The 18,216-nt window shown below is 41.7% G+C and overlaps 3 protein-coding genes across 3 annotated transcripts; 2 read left to right on the forward strand and 1 right to left on the reverse strand.

The window, feature by feature from the left end:
• The first annotated feature begins 16 nt into the window (after positions 1-16).
• LOC135485441 (RNA helicase aquarius-like) lies at positions 17-13,485 on the forward strand. Its single transcript, XM_064767453.1, has 25 exons — positions 17-191; positions 880-977; positions 1,168-1,227; positions 1,574-1,614; positions 1,768-1,849; positions 2,048-2,122; positions 2,208-2,345; positions 3,551-3,797; positions 4,153-4,331; positions 4,515-4,732; positions 4,873-5,189; positions 5,451-5,578; positions 5,793-5,892; positions 6,114-6,281; positions 6,536-6,812; positions 7,055-7,315; positions 9,236-9,526; positions 9,760-9,949; positions 10,171-10,464; positions 10,677-10,936; positions 11,089-11,260; positions 11,472-11,642; positions 11,827-12,024; positions 12,312-12,488; positions 12,692-13,485. The coding sequence occupies exons 2-25, from the start codon at positions 900-902 to the stop codon at positions 13,034-13,036; spliced, it is 4,467 nt and encodes a 1,488-aa protein (XP_064623523.1). The 5' UTR covers positions 17-191; positions 880-899; the 3' UTR covers positions 13,037-13,485.
• A 596-nt stretch (positions 13,486-14,081) lies between these two features.
• On the reverse strand, positions 14,082-16,083 carry LOC135485443 (programmed cell death protein 2-like). The gene is made up of 4 exons (XM_064767455.1): positions 15,543-16,083; positions 15,082-15,344; positions 14,746-14,859; positions 14,082-14,460 (listed from the first exon to the last, which is right to left on the reverse strand). The coding sequence occupies exons 1-4, from the start codon at positions 16,081-16,083 to the stop codon at positions 14,299-14,301; spliced, it is 1,080 nt and encodes a 359-aa protein (XP_064623525.1). The 3' UTR covers positions 14,082-14,298.
• A 5-nt stretch (positions 16,084-16,088) lies between these two features.
• Positions 16,089-17,658, forward strand: LOC135485444 (uncharacterized). The gene is made up of 3 exons (XM_064767456.1): positions 16,089-16,198; positions 16,662-16,790; positions 17,048-17,658. Exons 1-3 carry the CDS (start codon positions 16,136-16,138, stop codon positions 17,168-17,170), a joined length of 315 nt encoding a protein of 104 aa, XP_064623526.1. The 5' UTR covers positions 16,089-16,135; the 3' UTR covers positions 17,171-17,658.
• Positions 17,659-18,216: the final 558 nt, after the last annotated feature.

The following is an 18,216-nucleotide window of genomic DNA, read 5'->3' on the forward strand; positions in this document are numbered from 1 at the left end:
TTGACAGATGAAGTTCGGCTGCAGACCACTTTCCAGGATTTCAAGATGGCTGCCTCCATACTCTGACGATTTTTGAACGTTTCCCCTCGTATTTTGCGTTATTCTAGCGTGTTTGTAAACTGTCGACAGCGTCAAATTATTGAGATTGAAGATACATCACCAGCAATTTGAATTTATGCTTTTATTTGCATGTAAGATCATATTCTTAGCTAGTTTTGGACTGTGTTGTTTGTATGGAAATTGTACAGTACGCATAGTGCATTTATGTACACAAGTTATACAGGGTGTAGCCGAAAGAAATGTATTGATCAAGTTTCAAGAAGTGTTTTATTCACACAACTGCATTAAATCTATGATGTTTATTCGGTCTGTGCATCTTGTTTGACCTGAGACCTGACCAACTGACCTGATATGGCAGTGGTATGTTCGTTATCAATCATGACAATAAGTTGAGGGGACGCTCATTCATAAAACTTAAAAGCCTCCAGGGCGGACGTCTATTCCTCCTCCAACTCCAAGTTGGGATGAGGGTTTTTAGGTGCCACTTCAATCAGGCACTTGTTGGATTTGATTGGCTTAGTCTCTCCAACTTTAGCAAGAGGTAGAGGCCATTGTAAGCTACTCATGTTTCTCACAAGGTTGCATCTTTTGTTCTTCCTGGCAGGGATTTTAGCAGTGAGAAACCCCGGACCCGTTGTCTCATTAGGACTGTGAAGAGCACAGTGAAGTAATTTTACTTCTTGAAAGCCATGCCGGTTCATCCGGAAATGTGATCTTGGCCGAGATCAACCCTGGGCCTATTGTGTGGAAGCCAGCAGTGTCAACCAATAGGCCAAGGCTTCTAACTTCTCTTAACATTACCACATTTTTTCTTTACAGAAAGCCACCAAAGAAGTGAAATGGCAGCCAAGAATGTTAAGAAGGGAGGAGGAGTTGCCCCGACTGTGCAACAGATTCAGTCTGATATCATCACCAAAGTAAGTAAAATCACACACAGATGCATTGCAAACAAGGACATGTTTTAATCAATATATTTCATCAAACAATGGTGAACTTGTGGTAAAATTTCTTGAAGGGGATTTCACTTTTAGGATCTAAAAAATACATTTAAACTGAAAACGAAAACTACCAATTTTCTTGCTTGACCTCTTCTCTTATTTGTTCCAGTTGGCAAATCAGTATTGGGCTCCTCACAGTAAAGTTCCAAGACTGGATTACAATCCAAAGGTAGGAATGGAGTTTTATGATGGAAGGTTTATCTTGTTGTTGGTGGCAGCATGAAAAATATATCATATTATACACTGTGTGATAGTAGCAGACAGCACCCTGCCTTCTGCTTTCATTTTAAAAAACTGGGCCTACCCTAACCCCTTAATAGAAATCTTTAAACCCCTTTTTTGCTGACCAGTAGGCCTAATAATATGATAATTCAATTGTAGAGTTTTAACCTGGCATCCTGCATGTTCTGCCTGAAAGTATTCCGGGTCTACTTCCTCATACAATATTATTTGTTCCATGGCAGTGTTGAAAGTTTGAAGAAATAATTTTATACCCATGTTATTTACCCTTGCAGATAGTTGAGGACATCTATACTAAAGAACTATTGGGAACAAAGTAAGTAATTGTTCATTGTTTACAGGCCATGCCATGATGCATGTGAGTTATCTGGGCTAAGATTGCACGTGTAATCTTGATTTAATAGAGACAGAGTGGCCTTGCAAATAGACAAAACGTGAGTTCTGCCTAACTTATCCCTCTATTCTTCAGGTTTTCCATACGCAGAGTTATGTTGCTGGAATTCAGCCAATACTTGGAAAATTACCTTTGGCCAAATTTTGATCCAGAAAAAGTAAGTTGTGTGAATTATTTTTTGATTGTCATAGACTTGTGGTGGACAACCACAGTGTGATAGCTATAATTTGCTGGGCTACAACCTAAACCCATGTGGCTCATCAGGGTGGATCCTAGATTTATTAGTTAGGAGCACATTGCCCCTGGATGGGATCAGATCCAGACCCAGTATAATGTAATTTCTACTTCGTTCCAGAGTTCCCTGGCCCACATCATGACAATGGTCACTATGGTCAACGAGAAATTCAGAGAAAGAGTTCCTGCTTGGGAGGTAAGTGTCGGAACCACTTTAGACCCAGAAACACTGAACGACAGGCACTTAGTTTCCAAATTATCGTTACTCTTGTTGTTTTCAGCCATTCAAAAACAATCCCGGGAACTTCCCTGGCTTCTTCAAGCGGGTCCTGAAAGCCTTACTGGAAGATGAGACGGCTGTGTCGTTGAGGCAGCAGAGGATCCTTCTCATATTTGTCATTCACTGTTTCAACAGTCTGGTGAGTATTTCAGACTAAAATTGTCATTGATTAAATAAGTACAGTGGAACCCCGGTAACACGACCTCCCAAGGGACTAAGCCGAAGTGGTCGTGTTACCGGGGTGGTCGCGTTAGTGAATTTAAGAATCATAAGTAGGTTTTCCCGCCAAAACATCGTCCTAGCAGATATGCTGTGTGTACATTGACATGCATTAATGACTACGCCACCGGGTGATTCGATAATTTGTGTGTATATCACGAATAAAAAATCATTTTTTTGAGTGTTTTGCGTTTAATTTACAACTTATGTAAATGAGTAAATAAACTGACGAGAGCTAATTAGACCAAACATTACATTAAAACTTGAGCATGCTAATTAGAGCAAGCATGTCATTCACACCATCGGCAGCTGCCCTTCTTGATGTCAAGCAAATATACCCGCTAACATTGAGAGAGGTGATGTGAGAAGATGTTGAGAATTATTCCTGATGTCTTCCTGCTTTAACTTCAGCCAATTTGAACTGGTACTGATTAAATCATCTTTTTAAAAACGTATTTTATCAATATTACGACGTAGTAAGCATTCTTTACTTTGAGTATCGGTACTCTTACTAATCAACATAATTTATTTGTCCTAAAAACTACGTGTGCATGCCTCTTGACATCATTTAATACTAAATGATGAAAAACAAACCGTGAGTCGAAAAGAAAGTTTATTCTTCATTTTATTTGCGCTTACATTTGATCAAACTCACTTACACATCATTTATTTTCATATGGATTCCCATGGTCATTGTGTTCGAGGTGCTAACTATCAACACGGATTTGCGAGAAGGTGCCAATTGATACGATGCGGTCATGGTTGATTACGGCAATTAGGCCTCATGGTCGCGTTAGCGGGGTTAATTTGCAGTTTGGGACCGACCAAGCTGGTGGTCGCGGTCTGGGTACCGGGGTGGTCGTGTTAGCGAGGGCCAGTTAATGAGAATTAGAGAGAAAACCATTCGGGACCGGAGAATTTTGGTCGTGTTCGCGGGGTGGTCGCGTTACTGAGGTGGTCGCCGACCGGGGTTCCACTGTATTCCTGGTTGCCAGAAAAATCAGCTTACTTTCAAGTTATTGATGTGTACTACCAGCTGTTTTCTACATTGTAGGGACTATAATTGTACTGAGTCTATAATTGTACCACATCACCTTACCATACATCCCTTTGGTTATTTTACAGGAAGTTGATCTCATCCGCGAACAAGTCCAACGATTGGTGTCATTGCCGATCTGGATATCAATACTCCCAGGCCGCAGAGACGAAATATTCAAAGAAAACCCCAAGTATAAGAAGTTCTGGAACATCTTGAAAAAAAAGGACCAAAAATCTGATGAAGCCACGTTGGAACAATTGGATTTTGAGCGGCGTTTCTTGTCACGGATAACTCAGAAGTTCTTTGGTATACTAGACGGCATTCCCGAAAAAGGTAATTGAAGATACAATGTAAGCATGGCGAAGAGGCCTAGGAAACTACAGTAGAGCCTCTCCATTAAGGGCACCCTCGGAATTGACAAGTGCTGTCCTCAATGCAGAGGTGTCCTGATTAGAGTGGTCAAATGAATTGTAACCACCAGTTTGGGTCCAACTCACCCAAACCTGGTGATCAATGCTCAGTCTATGTATATGTATATATATATATACGGGTAGCATTTATTCTGTAGTCCGGATTCGAAGCCAATTTACCTAGGACTACAAATCCAACTTTGTTTGGAAAGTGGAATCATTCGCAGAATTAATTGAAATCGGATCGAAAAATCACGTTGTTGCATTGTGTGTTTTAGGTGACTGCTCCACCGACAGAATCCACTACTGCGAGAGACTCGTCGAGCTCCTGATTGATCTTGAAGCATTGTTACCCACGCGGAGATTCTTCAATGTCCTGATGGATGATGCTCATGTTGTGGTCAAGTGCACCATGTCAAACCTGGGCAAGAGAGAGGATGGCAAACTGTTTAGCCAGGTAAGTTATGAGGCAGGGGCTACAGCAGGACTTTTGAGTTTTGATACATTTATAAGGATAAAAAAGCAAATTTCCTATGGTATTGGACAAGAACATGTCCAACCATTATGAGAGAAGGACTACTTCCGCTTGAATAAATATTAATTAACAAAAATGTGTAATCAATGTTTCTATTGGTTGTAGCTACTTGAGATGCTGAAGTTCTACGCTGGCTTCGAGATAAACGAGTCATCGGGTAAAGCCTTGACGGACGACGACATGACCGACATCCACTACAACCGGATAACATCACTACAGAAAGCAGCATTCAAATACTTCCCTGAACTCCACCGGTTTGCCCTGGCTAATGTTGCCAGTATCGATACCAGGAGTACGTTATTAAAACATTTTGAACCACTGAGGTAAGTTTCTCTCTTTGGCTTTTGTAGTTTTTTGTATCACTGTGATTGCTATTTGGTACTGATTATGGCTCATTGATTCCATCTTCTGAGTTATTGATGCTGAAGGTTTCTAGAATGATTTGTTATTATTCCCTCCACAGCAACAAGATGCTCCATCAGATAGCCGCCTATCTCAAGTTGGTCCCTGAGCCCGAAGACGACAAGGAAGACGTCTATAACACCGAGTTCTTGCTAGCACTCCTAGTATCCCGCCACGAGAGGCGGCGCTCCCAGCTTCAGCAGCTGAACGAGATGCCTCTCTACCCGACCGAGGAGATAATCTGGGATGAGAACATTGTACCGATGGAGTATTTCTCTGGAGAAGGATGTCTAGCCTTGCCGAAGCTCAACCTCCAGTTCCTCACCCTGCACGACTACTTGCTGAGAAATTTTAACTTGTTCAGATTAGAATCAACATGTAAGTGACAACACTGTCGCTTTTGGCTTTTCTTCCTTCATGTTTCGTGTTCCCTATTCAGAAATACTATTCATCCTTTGAACTACCTTTGCCTAAGAGGGAAAACGTAGGACTTCAAAATGCATGAAAATTCACCCGAAGACCAGAAAACTTCATCAGGTACCTCAAAGAGAAAAACACTGATGAAATAAAGCTAGCAGATTCAGTATAGCTTTGTACTTTGCTACTTTTGTTGTGACTGTTCCTGATCCTATATTTTAGATGAAATCAGACAAGATATAGAGGATGCTGTGAGCCGCATGAAGCCATGGAAGGCAGAAGATGGAAGCTGTACCTTTGGAGGATGGGCTAGGATGGCCCAGCCCATTTCAGCCTTCAATGTAGTTGAGGTATGTCAAGGTCAGAGGACCATGATGTTGATTTTATAGTTCATCAAGGCACCTGCTACTGTGCAGTAGTGAGGTGTGCAGTTTTTAGTTATAGTCCATGACTATGAGAGGACTTTGCAAAAACCAAATAACGAAACAAGCGTGGTTGGTCCTTTCACTAACAGCAACTCATTTTGTTCTTGAATCATTTCCCTCACTTTTTGTCTGTCTTCAGGTTGCTAAGCCACACATCGGTGAGAACCACCCTGCTAGAGTGAGAGCTGATGTCACAATGACCCTGAATCTTAGACATGAAATCAAGGCCGAATGGGAAGGTAACTACAGTGTATACTGTTAGTGATTGTTCAGGTTGAGAGATCATTTTTGGTATGTGTCGTTTTGATATCCGAACTGCTGGTTGTGATGTAAGACTAACTGATCATGTAGAAAAGCGATTTTATCTGCGATGGTGGCTTGAACCGCAATGGGTAGATTTCTCCTTCGGATGGCTGACAGACCCTCATACATGCCCTAAGTTCTTACATTCTTATTCTAGCCTTGAGAAAACATGATGTAGCCTTCCTTATAACTGTTCGTCCCGATGTTCCGATTGGTTATCGCTACAAGCATAATGAACTATTCATCCCTCAAGTTGGCCTGGCATATGTTCGAGGATGTGAAATTGAGGGAATGCTGGACGCAGATGGAAAAGTTATTGAAGAGGGTAGGTAGAAATCGGGCTTGTTTTCTGTGAAAATGCATGATAATGGAGATGTTTCAATGCTTATGTTTCAAGTACAGTGATTGACTGACTAGCTTTTGGGAAAATTGCCATCTTATGTCTTTGTCTTGGCCGGTTTTGAGGGTTTAAGTCTACAAAAGGTTTAAACTTTAACTGAAAGAATGGGAATTCATATCATGTCAAGTGTAGCCCTCAGAAGGATTCAGATCTCATTGTAATTTCTTTTCATTTTTCAGGACCAGACCCAAAACCTGAACTGAAGGGTGAAAACAGGACATACAGGGTATGGCTTGACCCCAACCAGTATCAGAAGGACATGGCAAGCACAGTTGACGGGGGAGAAGACGTGTATGTCTCATTCAATATTATCATGCGGAGGAAACCCAAGGAGAACAACTTCAAGGCGGTACTGGAGACTATCCGAGAATTGATGAATACTGACTGTGTTGTCCCTGACTGGCTACATGATATCATTTTGGGTTATGGTGATCCTGGAGCTGCACATTATTCGAAGTAAGTTATAAGTTATATTTGTATGATTCTACAATTTGAGTAACAATGTATCGGCATCTCAATAGGCAGGACTGGTCAAGAAATCCAATTTTTATAAAACAAATGAAGGAAAAACTTGGTTAACAAAACCTTTTGATAACCAATCCCTATATCATTTAGCAGTTGACCTCAACAGTCGTTTTATAAACTGGGATGGTAAAGGACAAGATAACATATTATAACTCCATCGATAAATTTTCCAGGATGAATGACCAAATAGCCACCCTAGACTGGAATGACACCTTCCTGAACATTGACCATCTCAAGGCCAGCTTCCCCGATTACAAGATCCAAGTGGAAGGAGACAAGGATATGCAGGTTCCCCCGTTCAAGATCACCTTCCCGGTGCACTCTAAGAAGAGGAAGGCAGATGATGAGGGCTCGAAGCAGGATGAGGACACCCTGGTGGTGAAGCCACACACTATACAAAACAGAGGACCTTATCCTTATAACCAGCCTAAAAAGTAAGTAAAGATCAGGATCACAATCATCAGATTAACATCAAAGTCCTGCAGAACAGAAAGTTATTCTCTCATAACTGACATGTAGTCAGCATGATTTAATTAGTGTCAGTTGTGTTAATTAGGGACTGGGTTTTGCCTTTGCTTTAACCAAGCTATGATGACAGACTTATCAATCATCTGAACAGAAATAAGCAGACTGATTGGTCAGCTTGAAGGTAATCAATTAGTTAATTTCTTAATTAGATAACTTGTCAACTCATCACATGTCAACTTGTGTCATAATTAGCTAAACGGTCTAAAAGGCCATTGACACTTGAACCGATATCACAATTCTTTGGTATATTGAATCTACAACAATACTACTGAACCACTTATTCAAAATGATCAGTTGGTTAAAACGGACATCTTCCAAAAAAGATAAAGTGGAGCAGATAAATCCCAAATTCTTGGATACTGTGGAATCCTCTTCCAATGATGCAGTTCTATCAGGATCTATGGATGAAGGAGGTAAGAGACAGGAGTCCTCTCCGATGGATCTTGATAAGCCGAAATATGCCTGGTTTGTGGATCCTAACAACAACGTGTCTTCAGACGGAGTACTCGCGACTATCACTGCAAATGAAAAAGTCAAAAGATATCTTGATAGAAAGGTTAGGAGAAAACGTGGTTGGAGTGACGATAAAATGGACCTGCCGGATTCGGGGGCAAAGATTGCCAAGTACGCATCAGAGGAAGGGCTTCTACAGGTACTGCGTTGGACAGGAATCTTCAGGGAGAGTCTGTGTGAAAAGGATAAGGGCACTCCAGTTAAAGATGACCTCGAGGTGACTTTCTCTGCAATCGATAATGCTGAAGTTGAGACCCAGTGCTCCTCAAGAAAGCGCTGTTCAGGAATCTTCAGGGAGAGTCTATGCAAAAAGAATAAGGGCACAGTGACTTTTTCCGCAATCAATGATGCTATAGTTGAGACCCAGGCTTTCTTAAGAAAGGACCGTACAGGATCTTTTCGTGACAGTTTATGCCAAAAGGATATGGGCACAACAGTGAAAGATAACTTTTTGGATGACCTTGAATTGACTTTTACCACATTGGATAATGCCTTAGTTGAGACCCAGCATTCCTCAACACTGCAACGTACGGGAATCTTTAGGGACAGTCTCTTTGAAAAGAATGATGTCTCAGTAAAGGATGATATTGTTGAATTTTCTACCGTTCTGAAGGAATTTGTGAGGCCAGGAAAGATAGGTCTGTCTGATTTAAACAAACAGTCACCAAGGATAAAGACTGACAACACCGTTGATATTAATGAAAGCAAGCGAGGGTGTTCTTCTCGGAAGCCTAGATTTCCCTGGAATTCAAACAGGGTGTCTCCCATGATGCCTGATGAAGTAAATGTAGCTAAGGTTTCACACGATACAGAAAATGCTGCTGTGTTTGCTTCTGCAGAAACTGATGTTTTACCCTTGGAACTCAGAGATTATCCGAAACCACCAATACATGCGTGGTTGCCCCATCCAGATGACATATCTTCTGAGGAATCATGCACGGCTTCTGTGGATCTTTAGAGGATCAGAGATGAGGGTAGAAAATGTGGATGTAATCGTTATGAGGATTTTACACTGGAATTACGAGGACCAATTGCAAAGTATCCTGTGGTTCTTCTTCATTGACTTTGTATAAGGTTTGTTAGTGTGAAAAATATAATACAGATATTTCAATAAAATCTTTCTTTTGTTCAATCTCTGTTGATTCTCCCCCAGGTACATGTATTTTGTTCCCTTCCCTGGCTCTCTGAAGCCATTAGAGCTGGCAAGCAGCCTCACACAGGAAAGACTGCGAGGAGGCTGACAGTGACAGGTATTCTCTGTCCGACTAAATCAATAGCATGATTTTATTTTGTCGTGGTTTTCTTTCCTGCAGGAATGCTGTTCCTTTCACTGGCACTCAGATAGAAGCCATCAGGGCTGGCATGCAGCCTGGCCTCACAATGGTCGTGGGTCCACCCGGCACAGGAAAGACCGACGTTGCTGTACAGATCATCTCCAACCTGTATCACAACTTCCCAGATCAGAGGACGCTGATTGTGACACATTCCAACCAGGCTCTGAATCAACTGTTTGAGAAGATTATGGCACTAGATATTGATGAGAGGCATCTGCTTCGCCTTGGTCATGGTGAGGAGGCTTTGGAAACAGAGAAAGATTTCAGCAGGTATGATCATATGCATTATCAGTTGCAGAACAGTGCTTGCATATCTTAGTTTTCTGGAGGCGTTGTTGATTGGCTCTGAAACATGGCTAACAAAGATAAGATGAGGTTTTGTATCTGCAGATGTCTGCACCTTCAAGCACTGCAAGTTGCTGTACATTCTGGCTGGAATATCATAAGTTTGGAATCGCCTGATTAAAAAATCAAGTTCTGAAACATGAGTCTCCTCATTACAGATATGGACGTGTGAATTTCGTGCTTGCTCAGAGGTTAGAGCTTCTGGAAGAAGTGGCACGATTCCAGGAGAGTTTGGGCGTATCGGGAGATGTGTCGTACACCTGTGAGACTGCTGGTCACTTCTACCTCTACCATGTGCTCTCAAGATGGGAGGAGTACATGAGTAAAATCAAAGCACCTGCTGGAATGGTAAGAGTCATGAAAAATAAAATTAGTGTTTTGACGACTTAAAGACAGAGAATCGCTGCCCGGTGGCAAAATAGAACTCGCAATTGTGACAAAAAGCAACTCCATTTATGAGTTGGTGTATATGCAGGCCAGTGAATAGTTCAAATTCAACTGCTGCAGGGGAGGACTTGACTAAATTGAATTGTGGAAATATCCTCATCTCTGCCGCTTTTGCTTTCCAGTCAGGTGATGTTACCAAAATCAAGGATCTCTTCCCGTTCACGAAGTTCTTCGAGAACGCCCCCCAGCCTATCTTCAAAGGAAACTCCTATGAAGAGGATTTCGACATTGTTGAAGGCTGCTTCAGACACATTGCAAGGATATTCCAACAGTTGGAGGAGTTCAGAGCATTTGAGTTGTTGCGGAGTGGCTCTGATCGTTCCAAGTACTTACTGGTCAAGGAAGCCAGGATCATTGCTATGACATGTACTCATGCTGCATTGAAGAGGAGTGACCTTGTCAGTGTGGGATTTAAGGTAAGGTTGTTTTGATTACATTCAAATCCTAGCAAGTCCGTGTTGAATCATTTGAAGTTGATTTTGGGCTATTCTCTTTACTTCAGGTGCCATGAACCCTGAGGGGTACTTCTTGTTTTACAGGACGAAAGAGTTTTATCAACCAGCTTCTTTGTCATTGAGTGTGGTCGTTTCCTCGCTGTAAGGTCCTAATCTTCACCATTCCATTCCAGTATGACAACATCTTGATGGAGGAATCCGCACAGATTCTCGAAATCGAGACCTTCATCCCGCTACTTCTACAGAATCCTGAGGATAACTTCAACAGATTGAAACGGTGGATCATGATTGGTGATCACCATCAGCTGCCGCCCGTCATCAAAAACATGGCCTTCCAGAAATTCTCCAACATGGAGCAGTCGTTGTTTACGAGGTTTGTGCGGCTGGGTGTGCCGACTGTTGACCTGGATGCTCAGGGTCGTGCAAGAGGAAGGTAAGCCATGCATGCGCATTTTAAAGAATTTTCCAATTGGCAATAAAAATTTCTAACAAGTACATGGCTGATGGCTGCATGAGAAAATCAATTTGGCTTTTATCCTCACAGATGCATAAATATCTGTATCCTTGGTCTCTCCTTATTTTCAGCATCAGTAACCTGTACAACTGGAGATACAAGAAGCTGGGAAATCTCCCTCACATCAGCACCTGGCCAGAATACCGGATGGCAAACCCTGGCCTTGTGTTTGACTTCCAGCTGATTGATGTTGGAGACTTCAATGGAGTTGGTGAATCGGAACCTAATCCTTACTTCTACCAGGTAAATTTAGAGTATTTTTCGAAAATGTCATATTGTCATTGATAGAGATGACAAAGTTTCAAGTGAAAAAGACCAGGGGATACAGCAGGAACACTTTTTGAGGACATCCCTGCAGTGACAAGTGAGAGCTTTTAATACCAACACCCTAAGGCGATCTAGAGCAGTCATAGTTATCTCATCTCCATACAACTTTCGTAATTTTCACTTCCAGAATCTTGCAGAAGCGGAGTATGTAGTTGCCCTCTTCATGTACATGAGGTTGATCGGTTATCCCGCTGAGAAAATCTCCATCTTGACCACTTATAACGGGCAGAAGCATCTGATCAGAGATGTCATCAACCAGAGATGTGGGAATAATCCACTCATTGGAAGACCACACAAGGTGAGAAAAGTACAATAATTGAAGTCTGGGTGACCCAAATCTTTGTTTAGTGTTCCTGAATCCTCTGCCAATACATCCTGGTTTTGAACTTGAGCAAACTGGCGGTTCTGGTTTCAAGAATATTGATAACAATCCATTCACAGTGAGTATCAGTAATTTCTTTATCTCATATTTGTGTTTTCAGGTGACAACTGTTGACAGATTCCAGGGACAACAGAATGACTACATCCTCCTGTCACTGGTCAGATCACGAACCGTGGGTCACCTACGCGATGTCCGGCGATTAATTGTGGCAATGTCCCGAGCAAGGCTTGGCCTGTATGTCTTTGCGAGAGTTGGCCTGTTCCAGAACTGCTTTGAGCTGACACCAGCATTCAACCAGGTAATTGTAAGGCCAACAATCCATATGGGCATGTGGTTATGGCATCCACAGTGTGACAGAAAGTCAAAAATGTTAGGCCCACGGTTGCTCTGTGCAGAGGGTTGTATAGCCTAGGGCGAAGCACAAACTGCCTTGGCCAAACGAGCATAAAGTTGCACGCCAAAGTCGACTACGTATGAAAAAATCTACCAAAATAACTGTTTTGAGGAACAAAGAAGGATATGATATAGTAAATTGCATGTACATATATAGTTTCACTCTTCATTTCCTGTGTTGTCTTTTTTCAGTTGATGCAGCGGCCCCTTAAACTTCACATCTGCCCAGCAGAGACGTACCCTCCACAGAGAAGTGTGGAGGAGCGCCCACGAGGCCAGGTCATGGTGATGGAGGATATGCCACACATGACAGGCTTTGTTTATGACTTCTACTCTCAGCAGTGTGACTCATTTCAGAGGCAGAGGAGGGTAAATATCTTCTGATTGATATTCGTATATTCGTATATTTTTATTCAAGAGCCATATTACACTGTCAGTGGGCATTACACTCTTACACCCTGGCTTATAGGCCTGAGATTTACTCTGTGGCTGGCTTAGATCCGTCCATAACATCCCATGTCTGAACAATTCCTTGAAGTGTGATTTTAATCTAAGTCAATTTAAATTTCCAGTTTGAGTCCAAAAGACTCAAGCAGCCACCACAAGTGAGACAAGGCTCCGAGAATAAACCAGTTGCGTCCCAGTCAACAGCAGCAGCAGACGACAAAACATCTGCAATGGAGGAAACTCCTGTGACAAAACTCACTGAGGAAAAAGAGGAGAACAAAAACAACGAAACTACCACGCCAACAAAAATCATTGAAGAAACTGCGGTGGAGAAAGAGGCCAATGCAGGCTCCGTGAAGACGAAAGAAGCCAGTGACGAGACGTCTGCTCCGGACTCGCCTGTGAAAACAGAGGAAGCAGACGACGGTGCAAGGAATTCATCAGATGAAGAGGTCATGGATACGTCATAAGAAACTTTATGTGCAAATGACTTTGTTTAATTTGTTTCCTACAAATGTCTGCAAGATCATGTTTGTTGTTTTTTCCAATTTCGGCAGAAGATATTTGGTCAAACAACTTGATACATGTACACATGCCTTCACTGATGTTTGTAATTGTATCACTATTCTACGGAGTGTCCACAAAGAACTTCTTGTCAGATTTGATCAGCAAGACGACTCAGGGTTTGGTCAAATGTAATGATTATTTCTCTGTGAGACATCCTGTAGTAGAATCATGGGGGAGGGACAGCTCGTTCCATAAATGCATTTGAGAATTTCCCAGAAAATTCAGATAGATTCACAGCAAACAAAACTATACATCTACTCTAGGTACATGTAATTTGATAATGTTTTTCTCTGTAAATACGAAGTTTCTACTAAGAAATAAATCATCATCACTGCCAACCTGAACTTGGGATTATTTTTTCTTGAAGTTTCTTCTTTATTTTTGCATTAGCTTCCCTCGAGAAAGCCATTCTATTCTGGATGAGTCTGTGGCCGACCAGATACAGTATCCTTCTGCATTTACTGCTGTCAGGAAGAGCCCTTTTATGTCTGGTCAACCAGATTCAAAAGTCAGATGGGTTCAGTCCTGTTTCCTATTGAGACGATTCCTGTATTTGAGGACCTTTGCAAGGTTGGTCAGTTTAGTTGCCGCACCCTCCTGGTTGTTCAACCGGGCTGAATTCGAGTGGAACTGGAGTGGAATGCGAGTCCCTCAAGCATCATCTACTCTGCAAGCAGGTTTGGCATGGTACTACTAGACCCCACTAGCCCTCGCTGTTCCTCGGGTTGGCCACACAGGTAGCAAAGTGGTACGACTTTGTGGCGCCAACCACGTTCACACTCTACATGGTCAATTTGATATTTGAAGCCCCGTATGAGCCTTTCTGGCATCATTGAATGGGGATATCACATTGGTCTTCCGTAATGTCTTGGTACGTCAATATGCAACAAAAATGTTGGCATGTTTTGAAACTTGAGATTTATTTCATTCAAAAGTACATATGTCAGTTGCACATATCAACATCCATCTTCAAACAACGTCTTCGAACCAATCAAACAGCTACTTAAAAGAAAGAGTTCATTGATATTCTTCAACCAAGGGAAGGCTTGACATCAAGAATAAGTGTCCACAAAGATCCTATACCATTTAGGAATCTGATGATTATTGTTGAAGAAAATGTTCTCACAGATATAGTGGTCACATCACTATCTTAGAATATAATGCCTTATGCTTCATCTGCTGAAAAGTCTTGCTTCCACAAAAATTCTGGGTGATAATCATTTTTTATGTCACAGTTTGCAGAGCATGTGTAAATCAGCAGCGTCCCCCAGTCTATACTGTCTCCTACAGACGTCACATCCAGATGGTTCAAAAGTTGCGGGAGTACCTGAAATGAAAATAAGAATCATGAATCTTATAACTGCTAAAGGACATCCTCCACTATGCTAGCTAGGTGCCAGTTTCTTTACCTCGTGAGTCTGTCTTTAGCCTTGGAGGAGGAATCCATCAGCCAGGCCATGGGACCTCTTGCTAACACAGACACCAGGTACACAGAATCTCAACTTTGTGTTTCACTCAAACAATGAAACAAACCATGGTGGTTATGTGAAACAAGAACTTTCTGTACATTGAATGACATGATGATAAAAATTGTGTACCACTGTTACTTTACCTGGAACTCAAATGTCCTTGTAGCACCACAATCACACTTTGGTATATCTTCTTGGCTGGGTATATTCTCATTTGAAACCCAGAGTGGATCACCACCTCGGTTATACCTCAAGACCTAAAAGTAAATATTTATTATGAATGCCATTGTTAGTGATTGCTGAAAACAAGGCCTGGCAAACTTACAGACTCCCCAATTTGGTGTGATGGGTCACAAATACATGTACCAGCTCCAACTGTCCTCAAAGAAACTTCCACATGAACTAATGTGACATGAATGTTCTCTGGTCCCCAAGGTTGGGAGAACATTTTCCCATGTCACCAACCACACCTATCATACCTGCTCTGGCTCTGGTTCAATTCTCTTCTTGAACCTCTTGAAAGCCTTGTCTTCTTGTTCCTCATTAAATGCCATCTTCATCAGGTCACTATCAACCTCTTTCCCGGTCATTGTACTTTTGCCCACTTGGCCTGCCATAAACTTTTCATATTCCTTCATCTTCTCCTCTTCAGACTTTTCTTTTATTGCCACTTCTTTATACTGTTCAGTTTCCATCACCACCTCGAATTCTGGGAAAAGATAGGATGCCACGACAGTTTGACCTGAAAGTAATGAATTAGAAATAAATCAATGAGACTTACCATCACACTCAATCTTAAATGATATAAAATTGATACATTCTGATTCTTCAACAAACTAATTGAAACCAAAACAATACATTATAATATTAGCAGTCATTTCAATTTCATTCATCTTCCATCCGGCCACTACTGTGACTTCATTTTAAATAGCGCCATTACCTTCTTGTCCACATGTTGTCTTGTGTCCCGACTTCCAATGCACTGTCTGGTGATCTTTTCCACAGTAATGAACTTTCCTACATTTTGCACAAGTCTTTGGTCCATGGCATCCACAAATAATGCAGAGATTTTGATGTCCTGCAGCATTTGGATAGGCAGCACAATCGTCGTCTGCCGCTTCGTCTTCTAGAGGGGGTTCCTGGCTGTAGAAGTCATTCACTTTTGGCAATTGTGATCTTAACACCCTAAAACTCTTTCTATCATTCTTCTGACTACATAGAGGATCCTTACAAATGAATACAAATACTGTTCTGTGGAAACAGGAGTAATTTTCAGAATCTGGAGCATAAATTTGCAACAAAAACACACATGGCTTCCCACATATGCTGCAGGTCAGTTCTTCAGGAGTTGGAAGTGGTGATAGGGATAGCCATGCAGGCTTAGATCCCACTTTACTTGGAAACTGATGACTTAGAAGGAAGTTAGGGGTAGTTTTTTCGAGAAAACCTAGATCCACATTTTCTTTCATAGTCGCTGCCATCTTGGAAATAAGTGACATCTGGCGGCGGGTATTCGACGTAAACAAAACAGAAATGGATCAGCTTGATGCCCTTTTCGGTGGAAATCAACTCAGTAATGGTGATCTTTTACAGCAGGTAAACCAATTTCGCTTGTGATATCCATTTTCTGAAATTGCTGGGCATTGTTAGAACCGTAGCTGGGTGTTGGACCCGAATTATTTTGGGTGAAATTTGAAGTTTTTGTGGGACTGGCTGATCTCGATTGACTGGCCCCTCCTCTCTTGCAGTACATGTCCTGTACAAATGCACTGTCACTGTACATGATTTGTCACAATGGCAGAATAAATGGAATAGATTTCAAGGATTCACAGATTCAGGTGTATCAGTGAGTTTATACTAGCTAGCCGTGATCTACCTCCAAGAGTCTCCCTGTCAATCATAACCGTGCGTGACGGTAGGCACAGGGTAGGCATACTTGGACTGGCCTTGCATTTGCAACACGGGCATGCAGAAATCAAGCTATCTTAAATCAAAGGCCATCTTAAATAAGTGACAGTCCACAAGCTTCTCCTCTAAAAAGAATGTTGTCTCTTTTCAGATTGCCTTACTGGCCTGGGTTAAAGGCGGTGATAATGGAAAACAACTCATGGAGTCTGTAACTACTTTGAGGGTTGGCCGAGAGATCTACAACAGACTCACAGGGGAGGCTCTTATAGAACAGTATAGGGTGAGTTTAGTGTATTCAGTGCCAATCCTGATTGGCCCAATGCCCAGTATGTCACTAAGAAGTCATGAAGAGCCTCCAAAATGATTAGAGTGACCATCTGTTCTTTGTTGTCATTACTTGAAAATGCTTGGTATAATTTTGGCAAAAAATGTTTCTCCACAGCATAGGTAGGCGGTTTAGAGGTACATATGTTACCTAGTACAATGGATCGAAAATGATGATGTAATCCTCACCATCCTCTTTCTTTTATTTTACAGAAAGAATGCATACTCGGTATTACAAAATATATCAAGGACCATCCCAGGGCTTCGGAAAAAGAAACCCAGGCCGAGGTGACAAAACAGATCCAGTTATTCGCTGCCCGTGTCTCTGCTTTGTGATCTTCAACCAATGACTCATGACTGACCAACCACTCGGTGTTCTCCATTCTGATGTAATCATGGCAAAGAGGAAACAGTTCCGTTTTTCATGAGGCTAGCGGAATGAAAATTGTCCACCTGTGGAGAACATTGTCTTTCCTTGTGACCTTTCTGTTGAAGGACCTCTGGTAGGTTCTTGGACAATGAAAGATGGTTTTGTCAACTAAGTAGTGTACACTGTTCTATTTTCAGTTATTCAACTTAAAGTAAATTACAACGATGGTTTCAGTCACATGTCATATGGGATGTATTGACTACATGTGTTGAACCATTGGTATTCTAAGATAAGAGCGTTGAAGCAAATGTGCTGATGCTGCGGAAGCTAACTAATGATGTCTAACTTAGTTTTCTATATTCGCTTGTTATGGGACTATCTTTTTTCCAAATGGGGAAATTAAGTTGGCCAAATGTTTCATTCTATTTTGTTTATTTTCATTTACATGTAACTGCATTGATATGCTGAGAGCTTTGCCTCTGAGAAGAATCTAAAAAGAGATTTTGTTCATTTTTCGGTATTTTGAGAGGCAGGGTGTCTAATAAATGTTTAGTCTCTGGGCATTGGCTGGCAATGGCATGACAGCATTTTTCTACAGTTATTGTATCATGATGTCATTGATGTAAGCAATCGTATGTTTGTAATTCTCCATGATCAATAAATATATTTTCATGGTGAAATTTAGTGTCAATTCTTTCCTTTCCAAATGCTCATTGTTGTTGAGTGTTGCCAGCAATGATACACCACACAGTCCACATATTCAGTGTTGCCCTTACTGAAAGGGCTAGCCAGAATAAGCTATTACGGGACAATTTATTTCCCAACTCCTACAGAAGGCAGTCTGTACAACAGAGCTAGTTTTTCCCAGACCGGTCTGTACTGTCTCGTGTCTCTCAAACCTTCAACCTGCCTGTCACGAGGTGGATGTTTTAACCGTTAAGCCATTGGGGTTGACCGAATGTCCTTTCGTAAGGGACAGGTCTTCAAAGGGTTGATATGCTCATGGTTCAGG

The sequence above is a fragment of the Lineus longissimus genome, chromosome 3 (assembly GCF_910592395.1).
Source record: "Lineus longissimus chromosome 3, tnLinLong1.2, whole genome shotgun sequence".
NCBI lineage: Eukaryota > Metazoa > Nemertea > Pilidiophora > Heteronemertea > Lineidae > Lineus > Lineus longissimus.

Bases quoted from the DNA above. Each gene is read 5' to 3' on its own strand.
- LOC135485441 (XM_064767453.1), top strand. From the start codon at position 900: ATGGCAGCCAAGAATGTTAAGAAGGGAGGAGGAGTTGCCCCGACTGTG. The intron at 2,123-2,207 runs GTAAGTGTCGGA...TGTTGTTTTCAG, and splicing joins AAAGAGTTCCTGCTTGGGAG to CCATTCAAAAACAATCCCGG. The intron at 11,643-11,826 runs GTGAGAAAAGTA...TTGTGTTTTCAG, and splicing joins TCATTGGAAGACCACACAAG to GTGACAACTGTTGACAGATT.
- LOC135485443 (XM_064767455.1), bottom strand. From the start codon at position 16,083: ATGGCAGCGACTATGAAAGAAAATGTGGATCTAGGTTTTCTCGAAAAA. The intron at 14,860-15,081 runs GTATGATAGGTG...ATTTACTTTTAG, and splicing joins TTGAACCAGAGCCAGAGCAG to GTCTTGAGGTATAACCGAGG. The intron at 14,461-14,745 runs GTAAAGTAACAG...TTTTCATTTCAG, and splicing joins CAAGGACATTTGAGTTCCAG to GTACTCCCGCAACTTTTGAA.
- LOC135485444 (XM_064767456.1), top strand. From the start codon at position 16,136: ATGGATCAGCTTGATGCCCTTTTCGGTGGAAATCAACTCAGTAATGGT. The intron at 16,199-16,661 runs GTAAACCAATTT...GTCTCTTTTCAG, and splicing joins ATGGTGATCTTTTACAGCAG to ATTGCCTTACTGGCCTGGGT. The intron at 16,791-17,047 runs GTGAGTTTAGTG...TTTATTTTACAG, and splicing joins CTCTTATAGAACAGTATAGG to AAAGAATGCATACTCGGTAT.